This window comes from Natator depressus, chromosome 27 (assembly GCF_965152275.1).
Source record: "Natator depressus isolate rNatDep1 chromosome 27, rNatDep2.hap1, whole genome shotgun sequence".
In the NCBI taxonomy this organism is placed as follows: Eukaryota; Metazoa; Chordata; order Testudines; family Cheloniidae; genus Natator; species Natator depressus.
In genome coordinates this window covers 6,252,904-6,269,283 of record NC_134260.1, presented here as the reverse complement: position 1 = coordinate 6,269,283, position 16,380 = coordinate 6,252,904, and the positions used below count along the sequence as shown (strand labels likewise).

Genomic DNA, 16,380 nt, shown 5'->3' with positions numbered 1-16,380 from the left:
TTTCAACAGATTTCTTAAACTAGAAATTTTATTTTGGAAAAATCTGTCAAAATTGTTGCCTTTTGACTTTTTTAAATGAAAATTTTCAGTTTTCTGGTTCTAAAGGACTTTTTGTTTAGAATTAAGCTAAAATTAGTAGAAAGTAAAAAAAATGGTAAAAACTGTTGAAATCGAAATGAAATGTTTCAAAATGATCAAAACAAAAATATTCTGATGGACCCAAACTGATTTTTTTTTTCCAGATTTTCAGCTGGCAACAAGTTTTGAGATTTCAGCTTTTCATCCGGATTTGGGATGGGAAAATGTTTTGAGATCTCAAACGGTTTTACAGGACAGGAAAACCATTTCCCATCCAGCTCCTAACTGAATGTGAGGCAAAACTCAACTCTTTGTTTTTTGTTTTTAATGAACTGTAGAGATTGGCTAGTCCCCCAGTTCTGGTCTTTATAAAGAAGCTGGTTTTGATGGTTTGGGGGAAGGTGGACAAGAACTGAGTGGTGAGAGAGACACAGAATATATATTCCTTAATTTGGATAAATGTATTTTCTTGATGATATAAAGGCTGGATAGTATAGCAATAGGAAATTTATCAATGTGTGTAATAACTACATGTCCTCACTCAAGAGGATAAGTAAGCCCTTCTACACCATCTTTTTCTCTGCCAGAATCCTCTCTTTTTGCAGCATCCATCTCTCCAGATGATCTCTTCCAAATATTGCTCTTGCCTCCTTTTGATCTTCCCCAATGGCAATCACTGTATTCTTCAACGAGCCTTCTGTGACGTCAGTACTATTCTTTATATATGGCACTTGTTACATGTTTCAGAAGAACCGTCCATCTGTCTGCTCGCTTTGATGGTCCATCCTTCAGAGCCATATCCCTTTCCTTGAGTTTGGCTTAGTAGGCACTCATGGAGTCCTCCCCAAATACTTTTCCATTCATGCATTTTGAACATGAAGCAATAGGATTAGCCATAGGGTAGATTTCAGAGTAGCAGCCGTGTTAGTCTGTGTCTGCAAAAAGAACAGGAGTACTTGTGGCACCTTAGAGACTAACAAATTTATTTGAGCATAAGCTTTCGTGGGCTACAGCCCACTTCATCCGATGCATGCAGTGGAAAATACAGTAGGATGATTTTATATACACAGGGAACATGAAACAATGGGTGTTACCATACACACTGTAACGAGAGTGATCAGGTAAGGTGAGCTATTACCAACAGGAGAGAAAAAAAACCTTTTGTAGTGATAATCAAGGTGGGCCATTTCCAGCAGTTGACAAGAACGTGTGACGAACAGTAGGGTGGAAAAATAAACATGGGGAAATAGTTTTACTTTGTGTAATGACACATCCACTCCCAGTCTTTATTCAAGCCTAATTTAATGACGTCCGGTTTGCAAATTAATTCCAATTCAGCAGTCTCTCGCTGGAGACTTTTTACCTCAAGGTCACAGCTTTGAATCCAACCTAGGTTAATGGCAACCAAAATTTGTTAAAACGTGATGGCTGTGCGGAGGTCCATGTGAAATGTGTTTGTTGGCTCACATCATACTGCCAACTGAAAGTGGTCAAAAATCATGAGTCAGGCTGTCAGAAATCATGAGATTAAATAATATAGTAATAATAATACATTTTGAATTCTTTTTCTTCTGTTTATGAGCTTTTCAGAGGCACTCACTTCATTTTTTTCAATCCTTTCTCCACAACCATGAGGTCTAGAAACTTACTTTTTTAACAAAAAACACAGATTTTTCCAGTAATAACATGATTCCAGCAGCTGAGGCTTTTGAGTATTGCAACACTCATGATTAAATTGTGAGATTTGGCAACGCTGCTCTCAGTGTAGAGCCTAGTGGGAAAATGGCCAAATCACAAAAAAACAAAGAAAAAATCCCAGTACCACAATTGGCACTAAGTAGCACTCTTTCAGGGTGTCTCAGGAGACTAGATAGGTTACAGAAACTAAATTCACCTGACTCACCTACGAGGGATTCCCCAGTTCAGAATCAAGGTCCATCAGTGGGACAGTGTAGGAGACATTTTTATGCTGCTACCCATATTATGCCTGGCCTGTGGATAAAGAGAAGACTTCTGCCTCTGGACTATGAGTCCAGCACATGATTCACAAAAAATAATATGCCACCACCTGACTTCCTCCAGAGGCCACTGAGAGAGCGTCTACCCTCATACACAATGGAGATTCTTAGTTATGCTGCTCCCTCCCCTTCACCTGTTTACACAGACAAGGACATACAGCTCCAGTTACCCAATGTACAGTCACTAAACTTTTCTCTGATCCAAGCAAGCACTTGTTCTACCAGGAAGGCAGAGACAAGGGATATGAACATAACATGGTGACTGCATCTTCTTTCCATTTACTCATCTGCACAGACATTTAAAGTGATCTAATTGCCCTTTATGTGAAAGAAAGCCTCTCATTCAATATTAGGTTCCCAGACCACCCAAGAGGATATTATTCTCTCCAGAGCCAGTGTGTGACCTTGGGCAAATCACTTAACATCTCTGTGCCTAAATTCCCTCACCTGTGAAACGGGTATAATAATACCCTACTACGTTACAGGGTGTGGGAAGGCTAAAATAAACAAACTGCTTTTTATGTTCTTAGACCTTTGGGCAGAAGCTACTGTGTATGTGGGAAGTTAAATCATCATATTGTAAAGCTGGGGTTCCTGCATGTGTGGGTGGATGTGTTTATAAAGATTTATTCAGGTAGCAAAGAAGTCAAGTACTCAAAAGCTAGGAATTACCAGATCTACAGTTGCCCATGCAACCTTAATCTACCCCTTTGTGTATCCATCCTATGCACTGAATGAGGCAGGGGTCCTGTGGAAAAATAGCAAGTGATCATGTAATTAAAGACTGTATCATGATGCACACACCCATGTGCTGCCCCGCGAGAGGGAGAGAGAGAGAGAGAGAGAGGGGCCTGGCTGCTGTTGTCTTGTGCTGGATCCATGGGCTGTTGGGAGAGTCTGGCCCAGTTCTCTCTCCCTCTGTCCAAGAATTAGGGGAGTTCCAGCCCCATATGATGCCCCTGGGGGGCAGGTTAAAGGACCAATGGGGCCTTGTGCTGGATCTGGACATTTACAGGGGGAAGCCTGCCTCCTCCCCCTTTTCCACTACAGCTGCTCATCAGCTCCCTGGTGTTCCTCATGGAGCCTGTGCTGCTGCTTCGGTGGAGGCATGAGCCCAGACTCGGAATGCTCCATGAATTTGGTAGGCTGCCAGAGTTTTCCCAAAGGCCCACAAGTAAGAGACTGGAAATGATGGTTTTGAACATTTTAGATCTTGGCCAAAGCTGAGGTGGAATTTCATGGGTCAAAGAAAAGGCATGCCCATGGCTTAAGGGCACCTCCTACTGAATATCAAAGACCTGCTGTGGGATCCCTTCTCAAAGAAAAGGTTGCAAGAATCCGTTGTAGTGGAAAGTTAAGCAGCCTAAATATAGGGAAGTCACTACCAGCTCCCCTCTTCCCTGGTACTGGATGAAATCAGAACTGCTCAGTTGTATGGCACATGCCCTATACTGATACTCGTTAGTGGAGATTCTCCTTTAGGTTATGTAGTAGTGGAGCTCTGGGTTTGGAGCAGGCGGATGTGAGTTTTTTCTCTCCTTTTCACCAGGGTGGCTGTAATATGCACCATAGTGAGTCTTGCTGTTCCAAGGGCAGCAGATGTGTTGGAATAGGCCTTCATTTCCAGGCAATGGTAGCACTCTCTGCAATCAGGACGTCTTTTCAACCACACCCACTTTGAGCTGGTCCATTTGTTGTCAAGGACCAGTAAGTGTCACCTATTAGTTTTGCAGATTATAAAACGTCATTGAAATGATACATTCAATTTTACAATGTAGCTTCTGGGGTGGAGGTAAAAGGGGAAGACAGGCATGGGCTATGTGGCCCAATACACTGAGTTTCTCTCCATCTCTCCAACCAAGGGGCTTCAGAACCAACATGTTTAGAATGTTTTTAAGCTAACATGATGCTGCTAACCACCTACCCAACCTAGCTTTTAATTCCCTAAGACAGTGGTTCTCAACCAGGAGCCTGGGGCCCCCTGGGGGGCCGCGAGCAGGTTTCAGGTGGTCCGCCAAGCAGGGCCAGTGTTAGACTCACTGGGGCTCAGGGCAGAAAGCTGAAGCCCCACCACATGGGGCTGAAGCCCGGGTCCCTGAGCCCTGCCACCCGCAGCTCAAGCCGAAGCCTGAGCAACTTAGCTTCATGGGGGCCCCTGTGCTGTGGGGCCCCAGGCAACTGCCCTGCTTGCTACCCCTTAACACCAGCCCTGGTTTTTATAGGCAGAAAACCAGTTGTTGTGGCACAGGTGGGCCGTGGAGTTTTTAATAGCATGTGGGGGGGGGGGGCTCAGAAAGAGAAAGGATGAGAACCCCTGCTCTAAGACATTAGTGACAGTAAGTTTAATGATCTTATCTCTATACATCATAAAACCATCATGGAATTCAGTCTGATCAGCGTTCTCTGCTCCGTAGGGCCAGGACTGGAACAGCCCAAGAACTACACACAATAACCTAGTGATCCTCCCACAACTCCTTTTTGGGTCAGGACCCCTATGATTACAAACTGTGAAATCTCAGATTTAAATAGCTGAAATCATGAAATTTACTATTCTAAAAATCCCATGACCATGAAATTGACCAAAACAGACCGTGAATTTGGTAGGGCCCTATCCATTGGTCTGTAGTAGACCTGGTTCAAATAAAGTCCATTAAGCCTGTTGCTTTCAAGAACATAACAGCGGCCATACTGGGTCAGACCAAACATCCATCTAGTCCAATATCCTGTCTTCTGACAGTGGCCAATTGCCAAGTGCCCCAGAGGGAACGGAACAGGTAATCATCAAGTGATCCATCCCATCACTCATTCCCAGCTTCTGGCAAACAGAGCCTAGGGACACCATCCCTGCCCATCCTGGCTAATAGCCATTGATGGACCAGTAACATCTAAAACAATCATATTTAACCAGTACTTTTTTATTCCAAGTTCCTGTTTAAATGCTAAAACAGAACAAACAAGATTAAAAAAAAAATACAGCTACATTCATGGCTGCATGCTTACATGGTTGCAAGTTTTTGCATGAAGCTTGAGTTAAAACCAGACAGATGTGGTAAGAGCCTTTTAGCTAGTAGAATAATCATAAGAAACTTCATTTTATATCTTTTAAAAGAGTGTGAACTGTTTTTATGGGATCCATCAGCTTTAAATGAATAATTTATAATGAAAGAAATAGCCTTCCTTATGTTACAACAAACCCTTGGGTGATTAATAAGGAATTTTTCTAATTACTTTAATTTCCCCCAATTATACTGCTTGTTTACTTCAGTAAATAACTCTCCTTCAAGGGAGATAAAACTATCCCCTAGAGGAACAGCTCCCTCTGGGGATCGGGGGGAAGGGACTGCAGGAAACTGGCTCAGGTGCCAGCAGTCTCTGGAAAGGCGACATTTAAGCAAAGGCAGGAGAATTACAGGATTCTTCTTTCCTAAACCTGACTTGATCTCCTGGATGGGATGAGGGAAAGAGACAAGCATCACCAGGACTCAGAGGAAAAGGAGCTCCTGTGAGCAATGATGCAATCGTTAAAGCAGACATTTATACTTCCAGTCTCAGTTGCAAGCAGACACTTTTGAGTGGCCAGAGAGATTGAAGTGTTCTCCTACCTATATGCCATCATGTGCCAGCAATGCCCCTCTGCCATGTACATTGGCCAAACCGGAGAGTCTCTACGCAAAAGAATAAATGGACACAAATCTGACATCAGGAATCAGAACATTCAAAAACTGGTAAGAGAACACTTCAACCTCTCTGGCCACTCAGTAAAAGATTTAAGGGTGGCAATTCTGCAACAGAAAAGCTTCAAAAACAGACTCCAAGGAGAAACTTCTGAGCTTGAATTAATATGCAAACTAGATACCATTAACTTGGGTTTGAAGAGAGACTGGGAGTGGCTGGGTCATTACACATATTGAATCTATTTCCTTAAGTATCCTCACACCTTCTTGTCAACTGTCTAAATGGGCCACCTTGATTATCACTACAAAAGTTTTTTTCTCCTGCTGATAATAGCGCATCTTAACTAATCAGCCTCTCACAGTTTGTATGGTAACTTCCAACTTATCTGTACGTGTATATATATCTTACTATATGTTCCATTCTATGCATCTGATGAAGTGAGCTGTAGCCCACGAAAACTTATGCTCTAATAAATTTGTTAGTCTCTAAGGTGCCACAAGTACTCCTGTTCTTTTTGCTGATACAGACTAACATGGCTTCTACTCTGAAACACTGAGGAGTTCTCTCGGGGCTATAGCTTACAATGCAGCCATTCCATGGCAAGGGGCAATCCCTCCGCTTTAAAGGGGATCTGTAAAGGAAAGGGACAATTGGATTTGTGCTTTTTTCTGCTACTTAGAACATCTGTAGGCTTGGAAGGATTAGATCTTTATCAGTAAACACTGGCAAATGATTTCACTGTACACACACACAGACAAAAAAATATTTCCATCAATAATAACTGAAATTTAGAGATAGACAAAGAAAAATGCTGCTTGAGAACTTAAGAGTTTGACTTAAGGGTTTTTACTTGGTATATTTTGATATGCGAGGTGGACAATTTGTGTTTTAACAGTTATAAAGCTTTAACTTTTTGAATCTCACCACCTATGGTCATTAAATTGCTATAGTCTTACCCCCCATAGTTTCCCACAACTGTGAAAACTGATAAAAATGCATAAAATTCAATATCAATATCCATCTAAATCATAAACATTCAAAATTGAATCCTGCCAAGCCTAAATATCTGTGAAGGAAAGATGCCTTCTCCATAGGTTTTTTGCCTTAGAAATAGGCATTTTGAGTCTGGTCTTCTCCTCCTCCATCCATGTGGTTTGAAAGTTCTCTCAACCCTGAACAGAAGGAGCAGGATTGTAGCACCTTTAACAAGAGATTTTCTTCCAGCTGTTCTCTCAAGCATTAACCGGGTATTTCCAAAGAACTGTTTTGGAGTCTGACTTTAAAACACAAAAATAGCATCAGCTTGCACAGCACTCAAAGGGAGGCTCCAAGGGACTTGTTGGGTCACCTTTGCACCTGTATTCAGCCTTGGAACACATCACCCGACGGAGTTAGGAATGACAACTGCAGAGGGACAGGCTGGCTGTGTGGTGGCAGTGTCACGAATCAACAGGGCCAGCTCCTAAACATGACGATGGTGGCAGGAGATGTCATCATGATGCCTGTGGGCTCTCCCAGCACCAGTCAAGCCAATGGACCCAGTCCTGTCTCAATGACAAAGCTCCCATTGACTTCTAAGGGACCAGGAGCAAATTCTTCTCTTTCTACTTCCTCTTTCACCCTTCCAGGCATAGGTTCTTGTTATGTCTTTGTCAGTGAGATGAAACAGCCCCTAACGAGCTGACATCTCCTTCCTGTGTAGGTACTCTTAGCCCATGATCATCTCACCATCAAAATATATGCGCTGTGAGTGGAATGGCGTGTGAGGTGCACCAGATTGCGTAGGCACAGCCCTGGCTCCTCTCCCCGCAGCAATGTCAGCCAAAACTAGTCATTAGGAAGGTGTCAGGCTGGATTCTCTCCAACAGAGATCCTGAGAGGGGTAGGCACTAGGGGAAGGTAGATGGAGAGGAGGAGGGTCACAAGCCAGCAGCTACTTGGAAGCATCCCAAATCCGATCCAGTCCCTCCCCTCGCCAATGCCATTTCCCCCCCCCTCAAATCTGGTCATCTTCATCCGATTCTGATAATTAAACATAGGCTTGATGGAATTTCCCCATCCTTCTCCACGCTATACACGTGAAAATCCACAATCAGAAATGATTGTCTGTTCTGGTCTATACTTTGACACCTATCACTGCATGCTATTTTTGCCCCGTGCTTGACTGAATTGAACCTGGATATCTTCATAGAATAGAATATCAGGGTTGGAAAGGCCCCTCAGGATGTCATCTAGTCCACCCCCCTGCTCAAAGCAGGATCAATCCCAAATTTTGTCCCAGATCCCTAAATGGCCCCCTCAAGGATTGAACTCACAACCCTGGGTTTAGCAGGGCAATGCTCAAACCACTGAGCTATCCCTCCCCCCGCAGATCAGCTGCAGTACAGCACACGAGCTTGCTTGGAAAGGCTTAAGTAGTGGTGTAAACCATGGCTGGAAAAGTTTACTGTAAATCAGTTCTTTATAATTGTAACATAGACTGTAACCTCTCACTCTATTTAAATCAGATTCCACAGAGTAAAAAAAAACTGGCTCCCAAAGGTGTGGAACACAAGGACAGCTTTTGAACCCTGTGGTAGGCTTCCACTAAGTTAACTACTAGACACCGTCCACCACATCGAGTCAGTTGATTACCTTACATAGGATGGAAGGTGATCCTCTCTATGTGAGCCTGCATGAGGGCTCACATAGCACAGGGCTGGAATGGATCTGCACTCACTAGCCAGCCTGACTTTGAAAACTGTTAGGGCAACCCATGTGACTTTGATTTTCAACATCTAGAGTAGCGAGTGACAAAAAGGTGATGGGGCAAGAGGATCTGGGTGGATAGAGTGGATGGTTGAAATGAACCCCACTGTGCTGCAAACTGCAAAACCTGAAGATAAGGTCCAAACTCCTCTTCCTTTTCATGTAGACACTCGGAAGACAGAGAACTCGTTACTCATTTTGCTCGGGCTCAACAAGAGACAGTGAGTGCCCATTTCTTAGGTAAATTGTTAGTCACCATTAATTTAAAAAACAAAGACTAGTAACTAGATATTGTTGTGGAGTTGTCCTGAGCATAGCTCCACCTTGCACACAAAGCATGTGAACTTACGACTAGTCTGGTCATTTCAGAAGGCGCCAGAATTCAGCATGATATGGCAGGTCTGCTCAGTGCCACATGCTTCACAGGAGGAGAGTCCCAGCAAGTCCAAATACAGCACATGTGATAGACACACCTTGCTAATGAACACGCCCATTCTCCTTATGTCCTGCAGGGAAGGGCTTGCTGTATTTACACTGGATCCACACTCGATGCATCGTCACTTGCTTCCCTCGATTCACCTGTAGGCGCCGATCGACCAGATTCTGGACTTTTTCCAACCCAGCCGTGGTGAAAAGAGCATCCAGTTCATCTAGGAGGAGTGGGGAGGAGGCGGTTAAGACAGCAGAAGCATTAATTTGATCAACGCTTCCTTGTAGGTTAAACTGCTCTAAGTGGGAGCCAAAAGATTCCTTTGAATGTTCAAGGAATCTGGAAAAATCCAGTGCTTTTGATTCCACAGTCAAATGGAAGGACCACATGATAGCCGGCTTTGAATGTGTCGTGACCTCTACCTTGTCTGCCAACCCTTGTGGTCATCTCACGGCAAGAGTTAACAGCGACCTTGGGGTACATGTTCTGCTCTGCTCTACTGAGGGGGAAGAGAAGTGCTTGGATGATCGGCATCACAGAGAGCAAAGGGGAAGAGGAAGAGAAGACAGCAGCAACCCTAGAATGAAGAGGTGGGCATTGTCCATGCATGAATGCCTGAGGGGACGAACTTTCCAAGATTAGGGATAGTTGAGACAGGAATGTGTTTTTCAAGGGGCTTGATCAAGATGCTAAGCACCCTCAAATCCCGAAGTCTCTGGGAATGGAGGACACGCAGTACCCTACAGGATCAGGCCTATGCTGTAAAGCTCTAGGGTTAAGCTTACAGTCCTGTATGTCTGATATATAGGACCCTACCAAATTCACGCTCCATTTTGGTCAATTTCATGGTCATAAGATTTTTTACATAGTAAATGTCATGATTTCAGCTATTCAAATCTGAAATTTCATAGTGTTGTAATGTGACCCAAAAAGGAGTTGTGGGAGGGTCGGAAGGTTATTGTGGGGGCGGGGGGTGGGTGGCGGTGGCGTGTTGGTACTTCTACCCTTACTTCTGTGCTGCGGCTGGTCACAGCTGCCCTCAGAGCTGGCCAGCTGGAGAGCGGTGGCTGTTGGCCGGGAGCCCAGCTCTGAAGGCAGAGTCGCCGCCAGCAGCAGTGCAGAAATGAGGATGGGGTGTGGTATTGCCACCCTTACTTCTGCGCTGCTGCCTGCAGAGCTGGGCCCGCAGTCAGCAGACGCCACCACTCCCAAGCTCTGAAGACAGCAGAGCAGACGCAAGGTTGGCATGGTCTGGCATTGCCAACCTTACTTCTACTCTGCTGTGGGCAGGGCACCGCCTTCAGAGCTGGGCACCTGGCCAACAGCCACCGCTCTCCGGCCACCCAGTTCTGAAGGCAGTGCAGAAGTAAGGGTGGCAATACCGTGACCCCCCCCCCACAAAATAACCTTGCGACTCCCCTGTAACTCCCTTTTGGGTCAGGACCCCTGTCTGCCCTGTGAAATCAGTACAGTACAGTACAGGGTAAAAGCACCCAAAAGACCAGATTTCACAGGGGGAGACCAAATTTCATGGCCTGTGACGTGTATTTCATGGCTGTGAATTTGGTAGGGCCCTACTGATATGGGTTGTGGTCATTAATCCAAAAACATCCCAGAAAAGCCACATCAAGAGTGGATGATCAAGACACCAAGTGCCCTCCAGGCCAGAACAATGCTATAGCCAAGTAGCCCAAACACAAGCGATAGGCTGCATGATGCATTTTGTACCAGGGTGCCCCGACGCACTGGCTGCATGTAAAGCCAGAGACTAGTCGTGCTGGGGAGAGATCCAGTGTAACTGCAGCTCTGGGAGCATGTGATCTTACAGTGTTTCTGTAGCAAAGGGCTAACAAGTCCCAGCTTGTGCTCTTTTATCCCATACCTGCCATGCTGCAACCTTTGCCAGACAGCCATTTTCTTCCTTTTGAAACACCCATTTTAGAATTATTTAGCTGTAACCGATATGCCCTGTGCCGTGAACTGAACAGCTCGTTGCAGTAGTATCACTGCCCTACATCCACTGATCATTTTAGACCTGACTAAGGATTACCAGCAGTAGGACAGAGGTGCCCGATATCACTAACTCGGCTGGGGGTTTGGAGGGCAGGGGTGACTGGTGGAGAAGAGCACAAGCCCCATGATGCAGCAACGAGTTGTTCTGCTGAGGCTACCCCAGTGCAGCAGCCAGAGTAGTCTTTAGTGCCCCCACATTGGGGGAGGCAGAAGGCAAGATCCTCAGAGTGCTGGCCCCTCTGGCTCCACCCCATGTAACCTCTCCCGTGCAACAGTATCCAGGGAACGCCCCTCCCCACACCTCCTCAAATTCTGCTCCCGGCTCTCTTCCCCCCCACCCCTCAGTGCAGCAAGCACACTAGTTCCATTGCAAGAGGGCCCCCTGCATGTGAGGCAGATGGGGAAGGATTCTCTGCTACATGAAGGAATGCACTAAGCCATATTTCACAATGATCTACAGGCCCAGTTCTCCATGCAACTGATAAACCTCTATCGTTTCAGCCTGGTCCAGGGAGGGTACGTCTGAGTCAGCTGTTCTCCTCTGGGGGTTTGCAGAAATTCCCCACACAAAGGAATGAGGAAGGTGAGAAGGTCAGGAATACAATATCTAATCTTCTACCTTGCGTAAAGAAGTAAACTCTGGTCCCATCGCCTCTCACGTAGAAGTTATCGGACAGACACCGACCTGGGGGCAAGAGTTGTTCGGACAGTGTTATCCACTTAACTTATTTTAAATCAGCCAATCAGCTGCACAAGAAGGCAGATGACAATCCCCACCCCCTACTGCACACTGTGCTGAAGGGGAAGTCATCAGCCTGTCTCCTAGACATGACAGCCTCCCCTGCAGACACTCTCACATACCTGATGTGTCAAGGGTTTGAGCACGGGAAGGAGGAAATACCTTTCTTAAATCGAAGCTGCGCCAGGTCATAACGACCATAATCTCGTAACAGAATCATTCCTCCTGGTTTCAGAAGCCGGCTCAGTCTGTTAATGACGCACTGCATCCTGGGAAAAGGGCAAATTAGGAAAATTCAACAGCCGTCAAAATTATGCTTGCTTCCTTCATCCCTCAGAACATTAGAATGAGTTGAACTTACCAAAGAGACAGAGTTCCTTTATGTTTAGGCTTTTATTTACAAAATATGACTTTAGTGAAAAATTCTCATTCTAAACAGCTCAGTTGATTTAAGGTTTTTAAAAGGGCGGGTTTATAGTGGAGAATATGAAGATTGCTGTGGTTTTGTCAGGAGTTGTGCTGATAAACTGGATTGTGTCTATACATGTGGACTTGTAGGCTATAACTTTGTTTATCTGAAAAGGTTTTTGTAAGATGGCATCACATGAGAAGAAGTGGTCACGTGGTTTAGCACAGAATCCTCAAGTGCTATCCATGGTTCTCCATGGATTCCCTGTAAGAGTTTGGGCAGGAATCCTAGACGCTAGACAAAAGTCAGACTAGAACATTTCTAACAGTGAGGGCAGTTAACCACTGGAACAATGGACATAGAGATGTAGTGGATCCTCCATCACTTGAAGTCTTAAAGGTCAAGGCTGGATGACTTTCTAAAGGATATGCTAAACAGCTCAACCACATGTCATGGGCTTGATACAGCAATTATTGGGCGAGGTGCTCTGGCCGGTGTTTTACAGGAAGTCAGATAATAATGACCCTTCTGGCCTTAGAATCTATGAACGTACCCACAAAATTTCTGTGAGTGTCTAACCTGTGGCACCTTGGGCCGAATTTTCAGAAGTGCTAGCACCTGCAGCCACCATGGACTTCAGCTGACACTGTTGGTACTTAGCAGCTTTGAAACATGGGCCTAAGCGATCCCAAAACATAAGATACCCTGGTTCAGCTTTCCCAGGAACCCATTCCCAGGCTTGGCTGATCATATCTCCATATGCTCTGGCATGGGCTCAGCTCTATAAGACCTGGCCCAACAACCTCTCCAAGAGAGCCTGAACCATTCAAAGCGGCTTTGCCATGCTAGGTGTCAGCCATCCACGAAGAATGTTATCCCATGGGTGCCCAATTACGAATGCACTCATTTTTGTTTATTGTATTATCATGGTGTCTCGGAGCCGCTGTCACGGACCAGGACTCTGTTGTAGAAACACAGAACTCAAAGACAGTCCATGAGTGCCACAGAGCAGTGCCCACTAATCATAATGTGTTTATTAACCACAAGCAGCTTCTCTGTTACAGATAGACAATGTAGCCACACAGTTGTCCTCGTCTTCTTCTGTATGGCGATAGTGAAACAGTGAAAGCAAACGGATGACTACAGTTGGATCTTTGGGTCTCTTATTCAGACCAGAGCAGAGGGGGGGGTGGCCATGGGAATGGCTGCAACACCTCAAGGATAAACTTGGATTGGCCAGTCATCCATGATGTTTCCGACAGTTTGCACCATACCACAGTTGCATTTCAGCAATTCCTTACTTTCCATCTATGGAATAATTATGCACATCTTCCACGTCAGGTGTGGATATGGTTTATAGCTGTCCATATGCACCGTAGAGAAGAGAAACCCGGCACTTGCACAGTTGGTTTGTCGATTAGATTTTTGTTTGGTACATCTGCAGCCACCCAGGCTTCAGACCATCGTCTGCCAGGAGGTTATGGCATGAGACTAGAAGGATTTTCTTAATTTTAGTCAGTGGCAAGGCGGGTGTTCTAGGTCAGGGTAGAGTGGTAGTGGGGTATTTGCCATGATCTTTATGTACTCTATAACTGTCGCAGCGCCTCATTGGATATTTGCTCGCTCAATGTTAGCCAGTCCTGATAGCCATGGACATGGTGTTGATGTGAGGGTGCCACTACTTATGCGAAGAATGGCGTTAATTTCAGTGTCCACTAAAATGGTGTGTGGGATTCCGCTCCAAACTGGGGCACAGTATTCCACTGCAGAATGGACCAGGGCTAGTGTCAACATTTGGAGCATGCAAGCGTCGCTTTCCCCAGATGGTCCTGCAAGCTTCTGTATGATGTGGACTCTGGCCTTCGTTTTCCTTTTGGTTTGTTCAAGGTGGCAATGGAAGCTGGGCGCGCAGTCCAGGGTTATCCCCAAGTACCGTGGATGATGATTGTGCATCAATGGTAATCCACAGAAATTGATGTTTAATGTCTTCTTGACCTGGACATGGTTCAGATGGGAAGAAGAGACCACTGTTTTTGAGGCATTTGGCATTATGACATCGCGTTGGCTACTCAGGCGTCCTGATTTGTCACCTCAGACAAGGTTCTTGAACATTAACCACACAATGAACAGTAGGTAATTATTTAAGTACATACTGGTTTGTAAATTGCATTTACCTTCACACCATGTTACTATCTGGCAAGTATTCCCATTTTAAAAAGCATTACTATAATCTGTACTATGTCGTGGAGTCAGCAGTCCCTTCCATGATTGTACTTTCCAGGCCAAACTGTGGGAAGCCCTGCTTGGGGACATTCAGCAGCACATGCTGTGCTAGTCACACCCATAGAAAGAAAGCCAAAAGAGTCACAGGGTTGGTATGTGACCAGAGATCAGAATAAGAAATCCTCTTTGTGCTCCTACTGTTACCAGGAGTCTCTCTGTCCTGCCATGAGATGCACTACGTACAACTGATGTATTCTGAATATAGGTAAGATATCTTGCTCTCCACCTCCTATGAGGTAGGTAAATATTATACTACACCTATTTTTATAGATGAGCAAAGTGAGCACAGAGATAATGGGGACACTGCCCGTAAATTCTGTGCTCACTTTGCTCATCTGTAAAAATGACACTGCCCGGTGAGTTAGGACCAAAATACAGGCATGTAAATAAAATGAAGTTTCATGTAGCCTAATATTAATAGAAGCCATTTCAGGAGCAAAAAAAAGAAGCCCATGGGAATAGTTTACTTGGATTCAGACATTCCCTGGTAGCATTTGCAGCTCAGACTTTGGGGCACTGCTCTAAGGTGGCAAATCCATAAAGTGAAATTGACCCTACTGCTTTGTGCATTTCATTCCACTTGGACAATGAACAAGTATATAAAGAGCACAGGGTGATGAGTACATTAGGTTAAATTTAGAGTTTCAGTAACACAGGTAAGGATTATTTCACTACAGAAGTTTTAACCTGATAATATCACTTTAATATCCCCCATGAAGGACCTTTGACTGCATTTGTCATGTGCAGCCTTTTCTCCTTTCATTACAGTGAATTGCTGGTGCTTTAGTAGAGGCTGACTTACTTCTCTGGGAGAATAGCTGATAGGACAAAGATGAGAATAATGATGTCAAGACTCTTCTCTGGCATTGGGTATGGGCTTTGGTCCTTGCACAGGTCATGAACGAAGGCAAAACAGCGAGAAGAGTCATACTCTGAATTGGTCTGCAATTAAAAGAGGAGCAACACAAGAGGATACAGGCACTGTCAGACACAAATACCAATGCTACCTGGCTGCACAATCTCCATTTCACTTTCACATGGAAAAGCTGGAAGAGCCAGGGTATGTCTACACTGCAGTTGGATTAGTGCCTCCTAGCCCAGGATAGACTCACACTAGCTCTGCTCAAGGTAGAGTGCTAAAAATAGCTGTGTGGACACTGCGGCACAGGCGATGGCTCGGGGTAGCCATCCAAAGTCCAAGCCTGCCTGACCGGCTGGCCTGAATCATCGCCCACACCGCAATGTCCACATGTTATTTTTAAGCGCACGAGTTAGAGCGGAGTCTGCGTATCCAGGCTGGGAGGTATGCCCTTTGCTGCAGTGTAGACATATCCCCAGAGGCCTTGAGTCCATCTCAGAATAACCCCTGTGTGTACAGCTATTATAATTAGAATATTCGAGGGATGTCAGAAAGGGAAGTGGAGGGGAACTATGGAAAATTATTAAGTAGATACGGCAGAGTTATAAGAGAGTTCTGGACTCACTCTATTCAGTCCTTCACTACTACCAAAAAAAGCAGTGCCAGACTGTGGAACCAGCGACAGCTTTAAGGTCAAACCTCTCACAAACGATCAAGGCCAGAAATGGGCGATTTATACCATTAAGCTGGAATTCTCCCCTTTATAGCTGCACAGAGGGTCAAGGCCTAAATCTGCTCCACTGAAATCAATGGTAAAACTTGTACTGATTTCAGTAGGATAGCACTGGGCCCTTAGGTTAAACATTTCAGACCAGGATATCTAATGCCAGGCTCTCAAAACCATATTTAGATTCCTAAGCAGAAGGGGACTGTTCTACAGAGATGTGGAGCAACCCCACTCCCAGTGACATGCAGACTCTGGTCAGTTTCACTCTGTGGCTACTTGGGAAGGTGGGGAGCACCAACAGACACGCTGGAGCAGCTGCCCCTTGCTGCCTTCCTTCTCCCCCTCACAATCTCTCCTATCAAACTGGCTGGTCAATTTAACACTCTAGCGAAGTTTCCCAA

General features: G+C 45.1%; 1 protein-coding gene across 3 annotated transcripts in view; it reads right to left on the bottom strand.

Annotated features, from left to right (window-relative positions):
- Window positions 1-210: 210 nt before the first annotated feature.
- METTL2A (methyltransferase 2A, tRNA N3-cytidine) overlaps window positions 211-16,380 on the bottom strand; it is a 30,845-nt gene continuing 14,675 nt past the window's right edge. The window contains exons 6-10 of one of the 3 annotated variants that reach the window (XM_074940694.1): window positions 15,196-15,335; window positions 11,864-11,970; window positions 11,582-11,647; window positions 8,993-9,169; window positions 6,602-7,660 (exon numbers count right to left, since the gene is read on the bottom strand). In XM_074940694.1, the coding sequence (XP_074796795.1) occupies window positions 8,997-9,169; window positions 11,582-11,647; window positions 11,864-11,970; window positions 15,196-15,335 (486 nt within the window). In that variant the 3' untranslated portion in view covers window positions 6,602-7,660; window positions 8,993-8,996. Of the gene's footprint in view, window positions 1,014-6,601; window positions 7,661-8,992; window positions 9,170-11,581; window positions 11,648-11,863; window positions 11,971-15,195; window positions 15,336-16,380 lie in introns of those variants that run through there. The other 2 variants (XM_074940695.1, XM_074940696.1) reach the window with 2 other exon arrangements.